The sequence below is a fragment of the Macrosteles quadrilineatus genome, unplaced genomic scaffold, assembly GCF_028750875.1.
Source record: "Macrosteles quadrilineatus isolate MER2022 unplaced genomic scaffold, UCM_ALF_1.0 Scaffold_4__1_contigs__length_99947679, whole genome shotgun sequence".
Taxonomy (NCBI): Eukaryota; Metazoa; Arthropoda; class Insecta; order Hemiptera; family Cicadellidae; genus Macrosteles; species Macrosteles quadrilineatus.
In genome coordinates, this window is record NW_026542597.1 from 71,723,218 (window position 1) to 71,741,452 (window position 18,235).

The 18,235-nt window shown below is 38.8% G+C and overlaps 1 protein-coding gene across 1 annotated transcript in view; it reads left to right on the plus strand.

Annotated features, from left to right (window-relative positions):
• Positions 1-5,949: 5,949 nt before the first annotated feature.
• Positions 5,950-18,235, plus strand: part of LOC128993043 (uncharacterized) — a 43,882-nt gene continuing 31,596 nt past the window's right edge. Inside the window, exons 1-3 of the mRNA XM_054416796.1 lie at positions 5,950-6,248; positions 7,902-8,116; positions 16,475-16,704. Of these exons, the coding sequence (XP_054272771.1) occupies positions 5,950-6,248; positions 7,902-8,116; positions 16,475-16,704 (744 nt within the window). The remainder of the gene's footprint in view (positions 6,249-7,901; positions 8,117-16,474; positions 16,705-18,235) is intronic.

An 18,235-nucleotide genomic window follows, 5' to 3' on the forward strand; every position in this document is an offset into this window, starting at 1 on the left:
CTTTCGGATTATATGCCTTAAACTAGATTAAAAACTATTGCGAAATAGAAACTTTGAAGGTACAGTAGTTTACTTTTCATACATACATTCAGTGATTTCATTTGGGATTTCCCTGTATGGCTCAACCAATAAGAGAAACTTAAAATCTAATCTATATTAAGAATGCAAAAAAAGCCATAAGAATAATTTACAACCTTCCACCTAGAACTTCTGTTAGGAGAAAGTTTAAAGCAGAAAATATAATGACAGTTTTCGGTATGTATGTTTTTGAAACAGTGGTATCCGTTAAAAAAGATTTCATGAAATAGAGCTGGTTGGAAAGAAACATGATTATCTTACAAGTAATCAAATCGAGGCAAGTTAGCATTAAGTCCTCATAAATTGCGCCTTTTGAAAAGAAACCCAAAATACGCCGAAACAAAATTCTTTAATAAACTTCCAAAGGACATAAATAACAAGCAGAAGTAAATATCAAAAAAATTCAAAGCAAACATAAGAAATTTCTCATTTGCAGGGCTATTTATTCATTTGAAGAACTGTAATTGACTTCTCTTTCCCTACTAATCAAAGTATGTTTTAACTGTTAGTTCTTTGTTATTTTACAATTTTCCCTATTTACTATAAGCATAGGTATATATTTTATTATAACTTTATCATTAAGAAATGAGACACTGTTCATGTATATATTCCTAATGTACTTGATGAATAAAGACAATTTGAATTTGATATAGAAGTATTCAGTAAACATACAATAAAACCTACTCCCCTCTACTCCTAAATGCCCGTACAACGCTCACATGTGTACGGTCTTATTAGATGTATTTTGATTTTGTTTTCGTTCTTTATACCTATTGTACAAATCCCAAACAAAACTACCTTTTTGACTTTTATGACTATGCTGGGACGTGCCATGAGACAATTGCTCAAACGCGCATTGCAACGTTCCCATGTGTATGTAGCCCTAACCTTACCCTGCACTTCCCCTATCCTATCTTAATTTTTCCCTTATATAGTAGATCCCCATAGGAGACCATTCCCTCGTTTATGCAATTCCTAGTTTAACTCCTACTAGCTGTTACCCACGGGCTTCACCCCGATTGACTTCATCAGTTAAAACTATTGATTGGTTAAGTTAAGCTGAAATAAACAAAACAAAATACATTAATTCAAACAAATAATCACACCTGATTTTTATCTATATATATAAAATCCAATGTATGTTTGTATGTTTGTATGTTTGTCCTTTATGGACTCCAAAACCGCTCGACAGATTGTAATGAAACTTTCAGGCATGATTAAGCATTATTCAAGGATGGTTTGTGTGAAGTTTGGTGCAGATCCGTAAATAGGGCTCCGCCCCAGTGTCTCTGGAGTTTCCCATGTTAACCTTATGAGTACTCATATTTAAATGGAACTAGCTGGCCCGACAGACGTCGTCCTGTCCTAGTGTGGATTTATGTCAAATGCTCGTTCATTTTCAAGATGAGTTTGTTCGCATGGCTCAATCATGTCCTGGTTAAATTTCGTTCGCTACGCTCACTCACTATTTGGTTGCTAATTAGCTGTTGAAGTTCGTTCGCTACGCTCACTCACCTTTAGGTTGGAGCTCGTTCCCTGCGCTCACTTGCCTTCAGGTTAGCTCGTTCGCTACGCTAACTCGCATCCAGGTTGAAGTTCATTCGCTACGCTCACTCACCTTTTGGTTGCAAGTTAGCTGTTATCATAAATTAAAAAAATATATATAGTGCTGCACCCTGTTGGTAAACTTTTAATGCTAACTAACTTAACTTTTTAATTAACTTTTTAATGCTATTGAACATCACAGAATCAGATAGTTTAGTTGAACCAGCTGTTAAGATTCTTTAATTCCATTTAAATATGAGTACTCATAAGGTTAACATGGGAAACTCCAGAGCCACTGGGGCGGAGCCCTTTTGACGGATCTGCACCAAACTTCACACAAACCATCCTTGAATAATGCTTAATAATGCCTGAAAGTTTCATTACAATCTGTCGAGCGGTTTCGGAGTCCATAAAGGACAAACATACAAATATACAAACATACAAATATACAAACATACAAACATACAAACATACATTGGATTTTATATATATAGATTAAAGAATCTTAACAGCTGGTGCAACTAAACAATTTGATTCTGTGATGTTCAATAGCATTAAAAAGTTAATAGGTTTAGCAACAGGGTGCAGCACTATATTTATTTTTAATTTATGAGAACAGCTAATTTGCAACCAAAAGGTGAGTGAGCATAGCGAACAAACTTCAACCTGGAGGCGGGTTAGCGTAGCGAACAAACTAACCTGAAGGCAAGTGAGCGCAGCGAACGAGCTCCAACCTAAAGGTAAGTGAGCGTAGCGAACGAACTTCAACCAGGACGTGATTGAGCCATGCGAACGAGCTCATCTTGAAAATGAACGAGCATGTGACATAAAACCACAATAGGACAGGACGACGTCTGTCGGGCCAGCTAGTAAGGTAATAAATTGAAAGAGTAACATAAAAATAAGTACAGATGAGGTATTTTTAACATTAGGTATATGGAAATTTCCCTTTGGAAAGCAATTACAACCTTAAATGGCAATTTATGAAATAATGGATAGTTTTGCGCAAGGTTTCTCGTCATGACGAACATTTGAAGTATATGGTTTATGGGGTATGTGACTTGTAGTTTCCTCAAAAAATCATGGGTACTATTGGCTTTATTTATAGATATGTTTGGTTTTGTCTCACTTAAATTGGAAGGGTTAACATTGTCAGTGCCGGATTTAGGGTGCCTGCGGCCCTAGGCCAAATTGATCGAGCGGCCCCCATCCCAATGGGGGAAATTCCTGGTGATTGCAGAAAAAAATCTTGAACATCTCCTGTGCTGGATAATCACAGAGACATCATCATCAACACCCACGACCGCGGTCAAATCATGATCAACTCGCGTGAGCCGAAATCACGGTGATATAATCAGCGTCACCCGCGACGGCAGCAAAATCATGAATATCTCCCGTGAGCCGCAATCATGGAAATTGAATTATCGAATACTACATCATCAGCGTCACCCGCCACAGTGGCAAAATCGTGAATATCTCCCTTGGGCCGCATTCAGGTCTACATCATCAGCATCACCCGCCACAGCGTTAAAATTATGAACACCTCCCTTGAGCTGAAATCACGGCAGTATCATCAGCGTCACCCGCCACAGCGCCCAGGACGGAGGCAATCTTGGTTAACTCCTCAGGGGGGAGATCATTCGCTGAAGTCGTGGGTAAAATAAAAGCTAAAACTAAGCCGTAGCAGACCGATACGGTTGTGCGGTCGATTAGGCAAACCCGGGGCGAGGACGTCCTCCTTGAACTGGGTAAGTCGAAAGAAAAATCCGCTTTTGCTACTGAACTAAAGGCAGCTGTAGAAGGCCAGGGCACCGTCCGTGCACTCGAGCCTAAAACGTCAGTTGAGGTTCGAGACATGGATGGTGTGTCGACAGAGAGTGAGGTAGTTGAGGTCCTAAAGGAAGCAGTCCCCGAGCTTGCCGGAAGATCGGCTGTGTTAGGGTGTGGCTCACAAAACCAAATAGAAACCAGCAGCGGATGGCGGTGGCTGAAATGGCAGACGCACACGCTAGTAAGATGTTGGCATTCCAGCATTTGAGGGTCGGTTGGGTCAACTGCAGGCTCAGACGGAGGGTGGAAGTAACCAGGTGTTTTAGTGCCTCGGTTTCAGTCATTCCTCCCGAAATTGCAAGGGGCCCGACCGAGGCAAGCACTGCCTCCGGTGCGGAGGAGTAGGTCACGCTCGTAGGGACTGCCAAGTCGAATCTTGCTTTCTTTGTAAGGAAAATGGGCTTGCAGACAAAAACACAAAACATATAGCTGGGTCTGGGCAGTGCAGCGCAGCAAGCAAAAGCCCACACACGAAAATAAGAATACTCCAATGTAATCTTGGGAGATCCAGGACAGCTAAAACGCTTCTCAGTCAGCTTGCCCTCGAACACGATGTCGACGCGCTCTTAGTCAGCGAGCAGTACCAGTACCGGAATAGGGTCCAACCCTTTTGGTTCCCCGATAGTCTTGGTACTGCTGCTTTCTGGGTGTGTAATACAGCTCAAGTGCAAGTCCGGGGTCATGGAAAGGGCCGTGGATTCGTTTGGGTTCGTTGCAAGGACGTCACCTACTACAGTGTCTACCTCACCCCTAACGAGGCTATCCATGACTTCCCCGAGAAGATAGACCGCTGGGGAGAGAGCGTGCACGACACCACAGGGCATGTAGTCGTGGCTGGTGATTTCAATGCTAGGGCTGTCGAGTGGGGAATGACCCTCACTAATTCCCAGGGGAAGTACATCCTGGACTTTGCTTCCAGGGCCGGACTCGTTGTAATCAACAAGGGCAACACGCCAACATTTCGGCAACCCGGGATGAGGGGAACGATCCCAGACATAACCCTCGCATCTGAGTCTCTTCTGCCAATGATCACAGCCTGGAGGATTATACGGCCAGCGACCACCAGTATATTATTTTCGATGTCTGAGATCACCTCCCAAGACAAGTTGCTGCATCTCGGGAAGTGCCCGTTCGGTGGAACACCAAAAAACTGGACGTGGCTAAATTCACCAAGGCCATCCTGCGGGGAGTGCCAGCGGTGCCTGCTCCACCTGGCATGGCTCATGCAGAGGCATCAGTTACATCGATGATGGGGCTGATTGCCTCGGCTTGTGATGAGTCAATGCCCCGCAAGAGACTCCGTTGCGATAGGAGACCCGTATACTGGTGGACTGCAGAGATTGCGGATTTGTGCCAAGCTGCTTTGACAGCTAGACGACTCGCTACCAGGGCCAGGGCACCCTTGGATAGACGCCGTAAGCTGGAAAGCTATAAGGTGGCGAGGAAGTCTTTCCGCCGGGCCATCAACCGGAGCAAATACAATTGCTGGAAAACACTAAGGGATGATGTCGATTCCGACCCGTGGGGTCTGGGTTACAAACTAGTAACCCAAAAACTCACCACCCGCACTCCACCTTCCGTCATGGAGGGGGCCACTATGGAGAGGGTTGTCAAATCCCATTTTCCGGATCATATTCTGCGCCCACTGCGTGAGTTTGAGATGATGGACGATGTCCCACTCTTCACTCATGAGGAGCAGGAGACTGTCGTTTTATCCCTAAAAAACAACAAGGCTCCTGGACCTAATGGGGTACCTGGCGAGGCTCTTAAGACGGTTTTTTTCAATCAATCCCCTGATTCTTCTGAGCACGTACAACGCCTGCCTGGCAGAGGGGGTATTTCCGTTGTGCTGGAAAAAAGCTAGGCTCGTGCTTGTAGGGAAGGGGAAAGGAGACCCAGAACTGCCGTCCTCTTACAGACCCCTTTGCATGTTGGATATGGCTGGGAAAGTCCTAGAGAAGTTAATCCGTTCCCGAATGAATTCAGCCGTTGTTGCTGCAGGGGACCTGAGGCCTCGCCAATACGGCTTCAGGAAGGGGCGATCAACGGTCGACGCTATTGAGGAGGTGAAGCAAGCCGTGATGAGAGCTGAGGATTTTAATCACTACTCTCGTAGGGTTGTGCTGCTCGTTACACTCGATGTGCGAAACGCATTTAATTCTGCAAGATGGTGCGATATGCTGGACGCTCTGGAGAACACCTTCCGTCCCGGCATACCTCATGTGCATTATAGAGGATTACCTCCGGTTCCGCCTCCTCATGTATGATACTACAGAAGGCCCACGGACGATGAATGTCACTTCTGGTGCTGCCCAAGGTTCTATACTCGTCCCGGACCTCTGGAACGTTGCCTACGACAGCCTCCTTAGGTCTGAAATGCCTGAAGAAACCGTTTTAGTTGGGTACGCAGATGACATTGCAGCTTTAATAGCTGCTCGTAGTGTTGAGCTGGCCCAATTAAAATTAAACCGAGTCATGCGAACTATAAACGCATGGATGGCAGATCATAGTCTGTCACTCGCGCTGAACAAAACTGAGATTGTGATTCTGACCAAAAAGTGGATTGACACCATTGTGCCGTTGAGGGTGGGGGACGTCGAAGTCCAATCCGTTCGCACCGCCAAGTATCTTGGTGTCATGGTGCACTCTAAGCTTAGCTGGCGGGACCAGATATTCCGAACGGCAGACAAGGCCGCTAAGGTGATATCTTCTCTTAGCCGGTTAATGGCCAAAGTCGGAGGTCCTCGTTCCAGTCGCAGAAGGCCGTTGATGTCTACAGTTCAGTTTGTGCTCCTGTATGGTGCGGAAGTGTGGGCAGACACGCTCAATAAGGAGGTGTATTTATTTTTTTTATTTATTAAACATCATCACATTACATCAACTCTCTTGACAGGTGATTTGTCACAAAGTCTAATATTAATACTATACTACATTTTAAATAATAAAATAGCTTACAAAAGAAATAAAGCAAATAATATGCTTCAAACCTATGGGAGAAGTAATGCGCAACCGCACCTACCAGCTCTGGCAGGAGAGCTGGGAGCAGGAGTCGCGGGGACGCTGGATCAGGAGACTGATTCAGCAAGTCCAACCATGGGTTGACCGACGGTATGGTGAGGTGGACTATTACCTTACCCAGTTTCTGACAGGTCACGGGTTTTTCCGGTCGTACCTGTTCAGGATGGGCAAAGCCGTGTCACCCGATTGCATCTACTGCCCAAGCACTCCCGACGACGCGGAGCACACGTTCTTCTGCTGCCAGCGTTGGGAAGGTTCCCGCCTGAAGGCTGAACAACATGTAGGGCAGTTGTCGGTGGACACGGTCATTCCGATGATGATGGAGGGTGAGGACAATTGGACCTGTATGTCACATTTCGTCCAGGGTATTCTCCGCTCAAAGAAGCTAGAGCTTGACCGAGATGCAGTCTAGGTCATAAAGAAATTGAATGCCAGAAACGGTGCGAGCCCTGAGGGCTTAGTTCACAAGTTGACCTGACCTGAATTAATGAGACAAACAATCCCAGGTCTGTCTCCAACATAGTAGAAGGGTTTTTTTAGTGAGTAGTCTGACAAGCTCAGGAGTCTCACACTAAAGCATTTTTACCTCCTCTCCCTTAAAACCCGCCACAGCGGCAAAATCATTAATATCTCCCGTGGGCCGCAATCACGAGGATATCATCATCGACACACGTGACAACGGCAAAACCGTAAACATCCCCCATTGGTCGCAATCACGGGGACATTATCATCGACACCCGCAACCATTGCAAAATCGTGATCATCTCCCGTGGGCCGCAATAACGGGGACAGCATTATTGTCACCCGCAATCTCAGCAATTTGATAATTTAAAAAATATTTTTTTTTGCTCTGAAAAAAGAAATTGTTATGCCTTTGCGGCCCCCTTTTGCTTGGGCCCTAGGCCACGGCCTAGTCTGCCTAGTGGTAAATCCGGCACTGAACATAGTATTTTAATGTTATGTTATGTACAAAGCTGTGTTGTGTAAGTTGTTTGTAAATGGTGTATCCGTTGATATAAATAAATAAATAAAGCATGCCTCATTTTCTCCTCAGATGTTGAACTATCAATATCTCTATTTTTTTTATTGATCTTATTAAACTGAGAACTGATGTCTCCTACCCAAGAGCATTATTCAACACTTACTAAACTTCTCTAGATTTCCTTTTTCAGGGTTCACAAGTATCTTTCCTTTCTTCATTCCAGAATCCACCTTGTGTTCCTTTTCAAATCACGAAGCCCGTACATTATGCATAGGTAACTGTTTAACTGTCAAACCACCCATGTCAAATTTAATCCAAAATTGTTTAGTGATGTGCTAAATATCGTGAGAAAATAACTGGTTAAAACACAACTGGTTAAAATATTATTGATCACAAAAAATTGTAAGATAATCATAAATTTTAATTTAATCCAAAACTTTTCTTTTAGCGTGCCTGACTATGCTTTAAGACCCAAAGTCCCCTACGATGTCAAAACTTTCTTTTCATTTGATCCAACAATAATTGACTTTGGTTGGCAAGCGTTTTTAAAACCAGGTGATAGAGGTAAACTCACTGAAGTTGGAATCCTACATAAGAAAAAAAGGTCCAGAATTTGTGAGGATAAAAAAACCATAATCAAGGCCCATTGGAGATTTTACAAGGGTAAGTGTTACTTAGATCCAAAAGTTGAAATTAGCCATAATGAAATACTCTTAAAGATAATTGACTTAAAACCAGTAGTGATGTAACATAGGACATCTGGGCCTAGTTATAAGGATTTTGATTTGGATAGCAGGCTTTCCCAAATGGGAAAGAGTCCACGTGGCACAAAGGAACTAAATAAAGCCACATCATACAATACAATACAATACAATACAATACAAATCATCTTTATTCATCAAGTATTTTACAGCAAATACATGAATTGCGTCACAGAAAGAAAAAGAGAAGCAAAAAATTAGGTATACAAGTATCCTAAATAATAGATTACAAACATAAATCATAACATAACATATTTCTAATAATTTAAATTCCAAAACTCTTCTATTGAATATATTGATTTAGATTGCAAATAGTTTTTCAGTAGTTTTTTAAAGCTACTGTAATTATGTTCGTTGAAAATATTTTTGGGTAGGCTAAATAAAAATTGTTGGCCAGTGAAAATGGGGTGAAAATAGGACTTTTTTACTTTTTCGCAAATTACTCAAAAACTGTGCGTTTTTCTCAAAATACAATGCATTACAAAAATAATCTCTATTAAATTTTGAACAAAATGATACCATACAATACCTATCTATAAGTATAAGAGGATGTTTGTATATATATTTGGCAGTGATAAACTCAGACACGCTGAACCGATTGCCACAAAACTTGGTACATACGTGTAGAATTTCATGGAATAGGTTTATACACCATCAATTTCGTTATCCGTCCAATCGGCTCCGCCCCAGTGGCCCTGGAGTTTCCCATGTTAACCTTATGAGAAATGGAATGGAATTAATGAATCTTAACAGCTGTTTCAATTAAACAAGTTGGTTCTGTTCTATGATGTTCAATAGCATTAAAGTTACAAGGATTACCAACAGGGTGCAGCACTATTATTTCTTTTACATTTATGACAACAGCTAATTTGCAACCAAAAGGTGAATGAGCGTAGCGAACGAACTTCAACCCAAGGGTGAGTGAGCATAGCGAACGAGCTAACCTGAAGGCAAGTGAGCGCAGCGAACGAGCTCCAACCTAAAGGTAGTGAGCGTAGCAAACGAGCTCTAACCTAAATGTGAGTGAGCGTAGCAAACGAACTTCAACCAGGACGTGATTGAGCCATGCGAACGAGATCATCTTGAAAATTAAGAAGTTAAACGGGGCAAAGCCCGCGGGTTACAGCTAGTCTACTATGAACGGTTCAGGCGATATTGAGGGGTAAATGTGATTTTTTTCTTAAAATTCTAAAAAAGTTGTTTTTTAAAATGGAGGAAACCCATGGACACTCATAAAAAAGTTTCTATTGAGTGCTAAATTGTTTAATAGACCTCCCTTAATATGTGTAAAAAAGTTACACTGATTTGAGTGTCGGATTGGAGAAGGAGGGTTTAAAGAAAAATGGAGGGGAATGGGACTTATTTTACTATTTTACAAATATCTCGAAAACGGTGCATTTGTATTGATATATTATGAATTACAAAAATAATTAACATTAAATTTCGAACAAGATGATACCATACAATATCTATCTACTATGAACGGTTCAGGCAATATTGAGGGGTAAATGTGGTTTTTTTCTTAAAATTCTAAAAAAGTTGTTTTTTAAAAGGAGGAAACCCATGGACACCCATAAAAAGAGTTTGTAATTATATAAAAAAGTTACACTGATTTGCGTGCCGTTTTTGAGTAGGAGGTGGTGAAAACATGGTGGGGAATTTGATTCATAAGTAATTTTGTAAATTTATTTTATGCAACACTTTTTTTCCTTTTTAATACAAATATAACGTCAATTTAACTAAATATGACTTATCTATCTGAAAAGACAAACCTACCTAGATACGTGAACACGCAGTGTACTTTCTACCGTTTGAATTCTTAAGTGAGTTTTGTCAGTTATAATATCACATAAATATCCGTGTTACAATAGTTATTTGTGTAACTAGTGGGCGAAGTGGCACTTTGCACTTGTGTTACACGTTATATTTATCCTACAGTTACTAAAAATCATATAAATAATTAGTCTTTCAAACACTATACAAAACCTGTTTAGGTAAGGTTAAAACACGAATACTAGAATAGACCCGGTATGGATCATAAACATAAACAAATGAGGATTTTGGCCCGAAAGTAAACAAAACCATATTACGATTAAATGCTATTAGAATAGAGGTTTTGTTTACTTTCGGGCCAAAAACGTCAATTGTTTATGTTTATGATACATACCGGTATTTTTCTAGAATTCGTGGGTTAAATCTAATCGTTGAACGAAATGGGAAACAATGCAACAGCTGATTGTAATTGTAATATTTTTAAGTGTTGCAAACCTATTTCTAAGCGAACACGGATTACGTGCATGATGAAAGCACGCTGTTTTGTGTTGTTTGGTTGGAAACTGAGGGTCAAAAGTAAGTATATGCAAGAATTAGCAGCTTTCTGTACTGATCTGTGCAAGGAAGCCTACTTTGTTGGGTGACTGTAGGAAAATATAATTTTTTTTCACTTGATATTGTTGATTCATTCAAACTTACTTATACGTACTCCTTTTTTAAATAGAAAATCTAATATATACAGAGTGTCCCTTAAGTAGACAGCTCCAGGAAATGGTTCTATGATTCAAAATAAAGAGAAAATCAAGTGTAACATTTTTTCCAAAGTCGCTTTGTTAACCATATATCCACCATTTTTGTTTGGTTATACAAGCGGCTAATTGATGCATGTCACACAGTTTGTACGTTGTCATACGGTTTTTACTTTGTCGCACACCAGTATTCCAACCAAACAACACAAACAGCGTGCTTTCATTATGCGCGTAATCCGTGTTTGCTTAGAAATAGGTTTGCAACACTGAAAAATATTACAATTACAATCAACTGTTGCAGTGTTTCCCATTTCGTTCAACGATTGGATTCAACCTTACCTAAACAGATGTCGTATAGTGTTTGAAAGGCTTATCATTGATATGATTTATAGTAACTGTAGGAAAAATATAACGTGTGTTCGTGTGTAACACGAGTGCAAAGTGCCTTTGCTGCACTCGAGAAACCTTCCACGCTCGCCTACGGCTCATGTGTAAGCATTTCTCTCGTGTGCAGCAATGTACCACTTCGCCCACTAGTTACACAAATAACTATTGTAACAAGGATATTTACTTAATAATTATAATGATAAAACACACTTAAGAAGAATTCAAACGGTAGAAAGTTCACTGTGTTCACGTATCTAGGTAGGTTTGTCTTTTCAGATAGGTAAGTCATATTTAGTGAAATTGACATTATATTTGTGTTATAAAGGGAAAAAAGTGTCACTTAACAAAATTTTACAAAATTTCTTATAAATAAAATTCCCCACCCCGTTTTCACCCCCTCCTACTCAAAAACGGCACGCAAATCAGTGTAACTTTTTTACACATGTTAAGGGAGGTTTACCCAATCCATTACAAACTCTTTTTATGGGTGTCCTCCATTATAAAAAACAACTTTTTTAGAACTTTAAGAAAAAAATCACATTTACCCCTCAATATTGCCTGAACCGTTCATAGTAGATAGGTATTGTATGGCCTAAATATTTTTATCTTTCCACACAATATAAAAGGCAAAGCCCTCACTGACTCACTCACTGACTGACTCACTCACTCATCACTAATTCTCCCACTTTCCATTTACCTAGGAGGCTGAAATTCGGTACACCGATTCTTTGGGAAATAGGAAAACTAAGTAGTTTTTATTCTGATCGGGCTTTCGGGCTCAGCCCCAGTGGTTCTGTTCTATGATGTTCAATAGCATTAAAGTTACAAGGATTACCAACAGGGTGCAGCACTATTATTAAATTTTTAAATTTATGACAACATCTAATTTGCAACCAAAAGGTGAGTGAGCGTAGCGAACGAACATCAACCTAAGGCGAGTTAGCGTAGCGAACGAGTTAACCTGAAACAAGTGAGCGCAGCGAACGAGCTCTAACCTAAAGGTGAGTGAGCGTAGCGAATGAACTTCAACCAGGACGTGATTGAGCCATGCGAATACTTGTGAAGTTAAACGGGGCAAAGCCCGTGGGTACAGCTAGTAATACTCTAAACGGGAAACATTGCATATGCGTAGAACTACTACCCAGTAATGACATATTAAAAAACAACATTCGTGCATGCTGTGCTACGGCCAATATCTTGGAAAATGGCTGCCGATTTCCACGTTTTTGACCATATTTCACAAAATTTTTGGAAATACAGAAATGTTGAGAAAAATTCAAATTATTTTGTAATATTAAATTTATTACAATTTATTACAATAATTTATTATTTTATTATTGTGTAATATTAAATTTAAAATTCCCTTGTTATTCTTATGAAGAATAAGAAAACTGTTTAAGTTTGCTTGTTTACTGATATCTATTAATAAAACTTTGTAAACTTATTTATTTCATACCCTGTAGCAGCAAACCTAGGCACTTGTTAAACCTAATGTTATTTAAATAGATTTAATTGAAAATCCAACCAGACAAATGGTAATTCGCTTAGTCTGCAGGTTTGCTGTGGCATCGTACATTTGTTTATACATTACACTACACTTGAATCATCACGTTAATTTCCAACAGTTATTGGGTACGCGGTTACGGTTTACTGTTTATTCTGTAGTTAACTTGATGGCCAACAGCATTTTAGCTGAGTGTGACTCTGTGGTTTGAATAATCACCAAGCAAGCTGCGTAATGTAATTTAATTGGTGGTATTTTCCATGTTTATAATTTAGTTTGGTATCTTAGGAATCCAGAGATACTATGCTTAACATGGAAATTCAGTTAGATATTTCCCCAACAAATATTTGTATTGTCCTATAAAGGACACAAGGACAGAAAAGGGTTAGGTTTGCTGCTACAGGAAAGATTATGAAATATGAAATATTTTTTAAACAAAATGTTAATGGCTTAGTATAAAACAAATATACCATCTTTTGTGTATTTACCGTCTTGTGAGTCAACAGTGTAAGTGTAAATTGTCCCTAAAATGCTGTCTCCTGGTCCTAAGCACAAAGAAACTCAAATGTTAATGGCTGGTGAATTCATTGATATGGCCAATGCAAATCCAAATTTTTTGAACTAAATTGTGACTGGTGACTGAAACATTGTGTTATACCAAATTATCTTTTACCCTACCAAGATTGTGCCACTCACAGTTTGTGTACACGACCGAACCAACAAAGTAGACTGCAAGTACACAAAAAGCTCTTACCAATGCTGCACTACGGCTCATCAGCTATACCCCAACTACTGATATACCCTCCCCAGGAGTCGTAATAACTACTGCAAGGCAAATTTCCCCCTGGCGATCGCGCTAAATGTCTACCTACAGAAATTCATTCTGGGAATTTTTTGACTGTAGTAGTATATCCATAAACAAGCAAGCTACAACAGTTAACAATATTCCCCCTAAGAATAGCATGGGAATTTTAAATTAACAATATTTTGAATTTTCTCCGTACAACCTTCTTCTGTAACCAATAAGCGTTTAAAAATCGCTAACATTATAAATAGTTATAAATACATATTAATATAAATATAAATACACTAGCTGACCCGGCGAACTTCGTATCGCCTAAGTTATAGGCTTCCCCTATGACAGACCGATGGAAAGAAAGTACCGTTACGTTTAATTTTCAAGATGATCTCGTTCGCATCGCTCAATCACGTCCTGGTTGAAGTTCGTTCGCTACGCTCACTCACCTTTGGGTTGGAGCTCGTTCGCTACGCTCACTCACCTTTAGGTTGGAGCTCGTTCGCTGCGCTCACTTGCCTTCAGGTTAGCTCGTTCGCTACGCTAACTCGCCTCCAGGTTGAAGTTCGTTCGCTACGCTCACTCACCTTTGGGTTGGAGCTCGTTCGCTACGCTAACTCGCCTCCAGGTTGAAGTTCGTACGCTACGCTCACTCACCTTTTGGTTGCAAATTAGCTGTTGTCATAAATGTAAAAGAAATAATAGTGCTGCACCCTGTTGGTAATCCTTGTAACTTTAATGCCATTGAACATCATAGAACAGAACCAACTTGTTTAATTGAAACAGCTGTTAAGATTCATTAATTCCATTTCTCATAAGGTTAACATGGGAAACTCCAGAGCCACTGGGGCGGAGCCCTTTTAAGAATTTCGAAACGGGAAATAGTTTACGTCCGATTCGCATACCTACAGAATTTACACACCAAATTTCATAACGATCGGTGAAGTCGTTCCGGAGGAGTTTGCAGACAAACACTGTGACACGAGAATTTTATATTTTAGATATAAATAGTTATAAATAACATTATAAATAGTTTATTAACTATTTGTTTTTTTAAGCTCTTCAAAATGGTCTAGAGAGAAATTGGGAAATTTTATTTCTCTCTTTTGAGGGTCAAAAGTTAGAAAACCCAATTTTTACCCCATAAAACCCCGTTCCCATGGTCCAATCATGCTGGTTCATGAACTCATTCAAGTTTATCCTGCCTTACACCTTCAAGCCAAATTTAATCAATATCGGACAAAAATTACTCGAGTTATTGTGTTTACAGACACACACACACACATGTATAACACATTATAAACGGATGGTGTTTTTGGCCCCTTAGGACGTCAAAATGAAAAATAGATGATCGGTCCCGGACCTAGGTCTTACCACAAGACCAACAGTAATAGCTACTTCCCTATAGGGAAATTCACTAAAATTTATTGTTTTAAAATACAGTAGATAAAGATTCTCTTACCTTACAAGTACTGTATGATTGTTGCTTGCATCATTTTGTAAGAGCAGCACGGCAGCACCAAGATAACTTTCAGGTTCAAGCTGTATGTCATGACAGTCATAATTACTCATCAGTTGATAAGAATAGCTTCTTGATAAATTGGTTTCACACCCGACAAATACATATTAAGTTTATAGTACACATTTTCAATTTTAGTTATTTTTAGGTCTGGAAATTGTCTAGGCCTCTCTATATTCTCATATCTCTTCACAGTTTCTCTTTCTCCACCTGTTATCTCCCTATTCTCTTTACCATATCCCCGTTTACCTGATCTGTCCGCCATTCCTCTCTGTAACCTTCCTTCCATCACCATCAACTCTATTGCTCTACACATTCTTCTGATATACTTCTCACATGTTCAAACCATCCCAAGTCTTACTTTTCCAACCCTTCTTCTAAAGCCGTATTATTTAAGTTAATAAGGCATTTATTCAGTCATTCAGCACATTACAAATTAGCAATAGACATTGTCACGTTTTATTTACAAGACTACTAACCTTCTAACAATAGGAAAATGTAAAATGTAAAAACACATCTGACATAGTAGGCCTACGTAGAATAGTTATTTGTGTAACTAGTGGGTAAAGTGGCACTTTGCTGCACACGAGAGCAATGTTTACACACGAGCCGCAGGCGAGTGTGGAATGATCTCGAGTGCAGCAAAGGCCTTTTGCACTCGTGTTACACATTATATTTTTCCTACAGTCACTATAAAGCATATAAATAATTAGTCTTTCAAACACTATACAACACGTTTTTAGGTTCAGCTGGCAACACAAATAGGTGCCCTAGAGAAAGTAGTACCTGGTCCGTATCACTCCGCTATTTTTCCTTGGCAAGAAATTTGCTCCGCGTTTTGACGTTTTGAGAATATAGTTCCGTATGTTTTTGTAATTTGAAGTGGTTTCTGCGCCTAAAAAAATGCTTTAAAGGTATTTTCTTGTTTATTAAGATCGTAGGAATGTTTTAAATACGTTTAAAAGAAAAGTCCAGAAAGCTCAGAAATACCGAAACTATAAACCCGAAATGACAGTTTAAATTGTAGTTAAAATAGTCAATCAGCTGCTCATAGTATTATTATCTTTAAGTGTTGCCAACCTATTTCCAAGCGTACACGGATTACGTGCATAATAGAACCACGCTGTTTTGTTTTGTTTCGTTGGAATCCTGATGTGCGGCAAAGTATAAACCGTACGACAAAGTATAAACCGTACGGCTAAGTATAAATATGCAGCAATTAGCAGCTTTCTGTACTATAAACAGTACAAGGAAGCCAACTTTGTCGGGTGACTGGAGGAAAAAACATTTACAATACCTGTGCATACACAACATTTAGTTAAACTACATAAAATCAGTCTCATGTGGGCAAGTATAAAAAAATTCCCTAACTTTATAAAAAGGGTTGTTTAAAAGCCATTTATGGAGCTTTTTACTAAAAACAGTTACAGACATGTTTTGGCAGACATTTGGCAGCTTGTTGAACATATTTAATCTTAGGTAGGTATGGCATTGTAATTGTAAAAAATTAATATATTTTTATTATATTACAGTTGATGGATTATACACGATGACTGACAGTGTAGAGAAGAGTAAGAAACTTGAAATGCCGAATGTATGTACTGAAAAACAAGCAGATAACGATTTTATCAACAACGTTTGCGAGCCCAAGTTTAACAAGATGGGTTCAGCAGATTATGTTTTACGGCTGACTATACAGTCCTACCTGCAAACCGGCGATGTAATACCAAAATATAGGGACGACGCCCTGTATAACTACTATGTAAGTATGTGCCTGAAGTAAAGTCCTTCTGATTTAAGGGTAACTATTTAAACTTGTTTGGATTATTGAAACTAGCATAATGCAGAATTTAATATGAGACTTCTGGTGTAAAAACTTCAGATGTTGTATGAATAAACCATAGTAAATTGTTGTAGTACACTGCAATTTAAACCGCACAGTAGTACAATTAATTGTGATTGGAGAGAAAATCTATATAACGGGCGGTACGTGAGTGGTTTTTGTTATTTTTGCCTTTGGTCCTTTAGGGATTAGCGCATTTAGATTGACGAGGTTAATGAAGACCTTAGGCCTACTATACCTAGTAGAAAAATTTGGAAATTTTATTTAATTTGATTCAAACTATATAGCTTTGTAACCTAGAGATTATTGTTTTAATACCACCAGAAAGTAATGTGGTCCTAAGTGATAAAACAAAACACCATAAATTTCAACAGTATAAGTTGTTGATTCTATAAGTGAACTCTAAGCAATTCAACAAACAATTACAAACACATTTACAGGGTGTCAATAAAAAACGTTTCGGGACTTTGGGAAATGAATCCTCATACTAAAAGGAAGAAAAAAGTTTATGTGAAGTGTCCTATTATGTGAAGGTATGTCCGAAAATGCATATTTACCCAGTTATCCGCCATTTTGTTTTTCATACAAAACTATTTTTATCGTGAAGTTTTTCTTTTGATGATTATGAAATTTGGTAACCATGTTAACACCTACAAGATATATTATAGAAAAAATAAAAAAGTTTTTATGATTGTAAATTTCAAAATGATGGCCGTTTGAATTTTTATAACTTAAATAACTTAAAAACGGCTAATTCTATTACAAATTGTCCAGTATACTTTTTTTTCGAATTTTTAATTCTCTATTAAAGAATACCAAGATCAAAAAGATCAGACATAATATAACTGAAATATAACGGTTTTTGTGTAAAAATAAGACAAAGTTAGACGGGGAAGCGTTAATTTTGCCTCGTCTTACAGATAAAAACCCGTTCTAGTTTACTTATCTTTTGTCCGATCTTTTTGATCTTGGTATGGTTTGATAGAAAATTAAAATTGCTAAAAAAAGTATCCCTGACATATTTTCATAGAATAAGCCGTTTTTGAGTACTTTAAGTTATAAGAATTCAAACGGCCGCTATTTTGAAATTTACAATCGGAACAACTTTATTTTTTTATATAATAGGTCTTGTGTATGTTAACATGGTTACCAAATTCCATAATCATCGAATGAAAAACTTCACAAGGTAAAAATATTTTTGTATAAAAAACAAAATGGCGAATAACTGGGAAAATATGCATTTTTGGACATACCTTCACATAAACTCTTTTCTTCCTTTTAGTATGATGATTCATTTCCCAAAGTCTTGAAACGTTTTTTTATGGACACTCTGGATAAATAACAATTTTGTTCTTAACAATTTAATTTGGCTGCAAAATTGAAAAACAGTGGCAAAATGATATAAAATGGATCTAGATCACAGACTAACTCAAGACTAGAAGACTTTTTA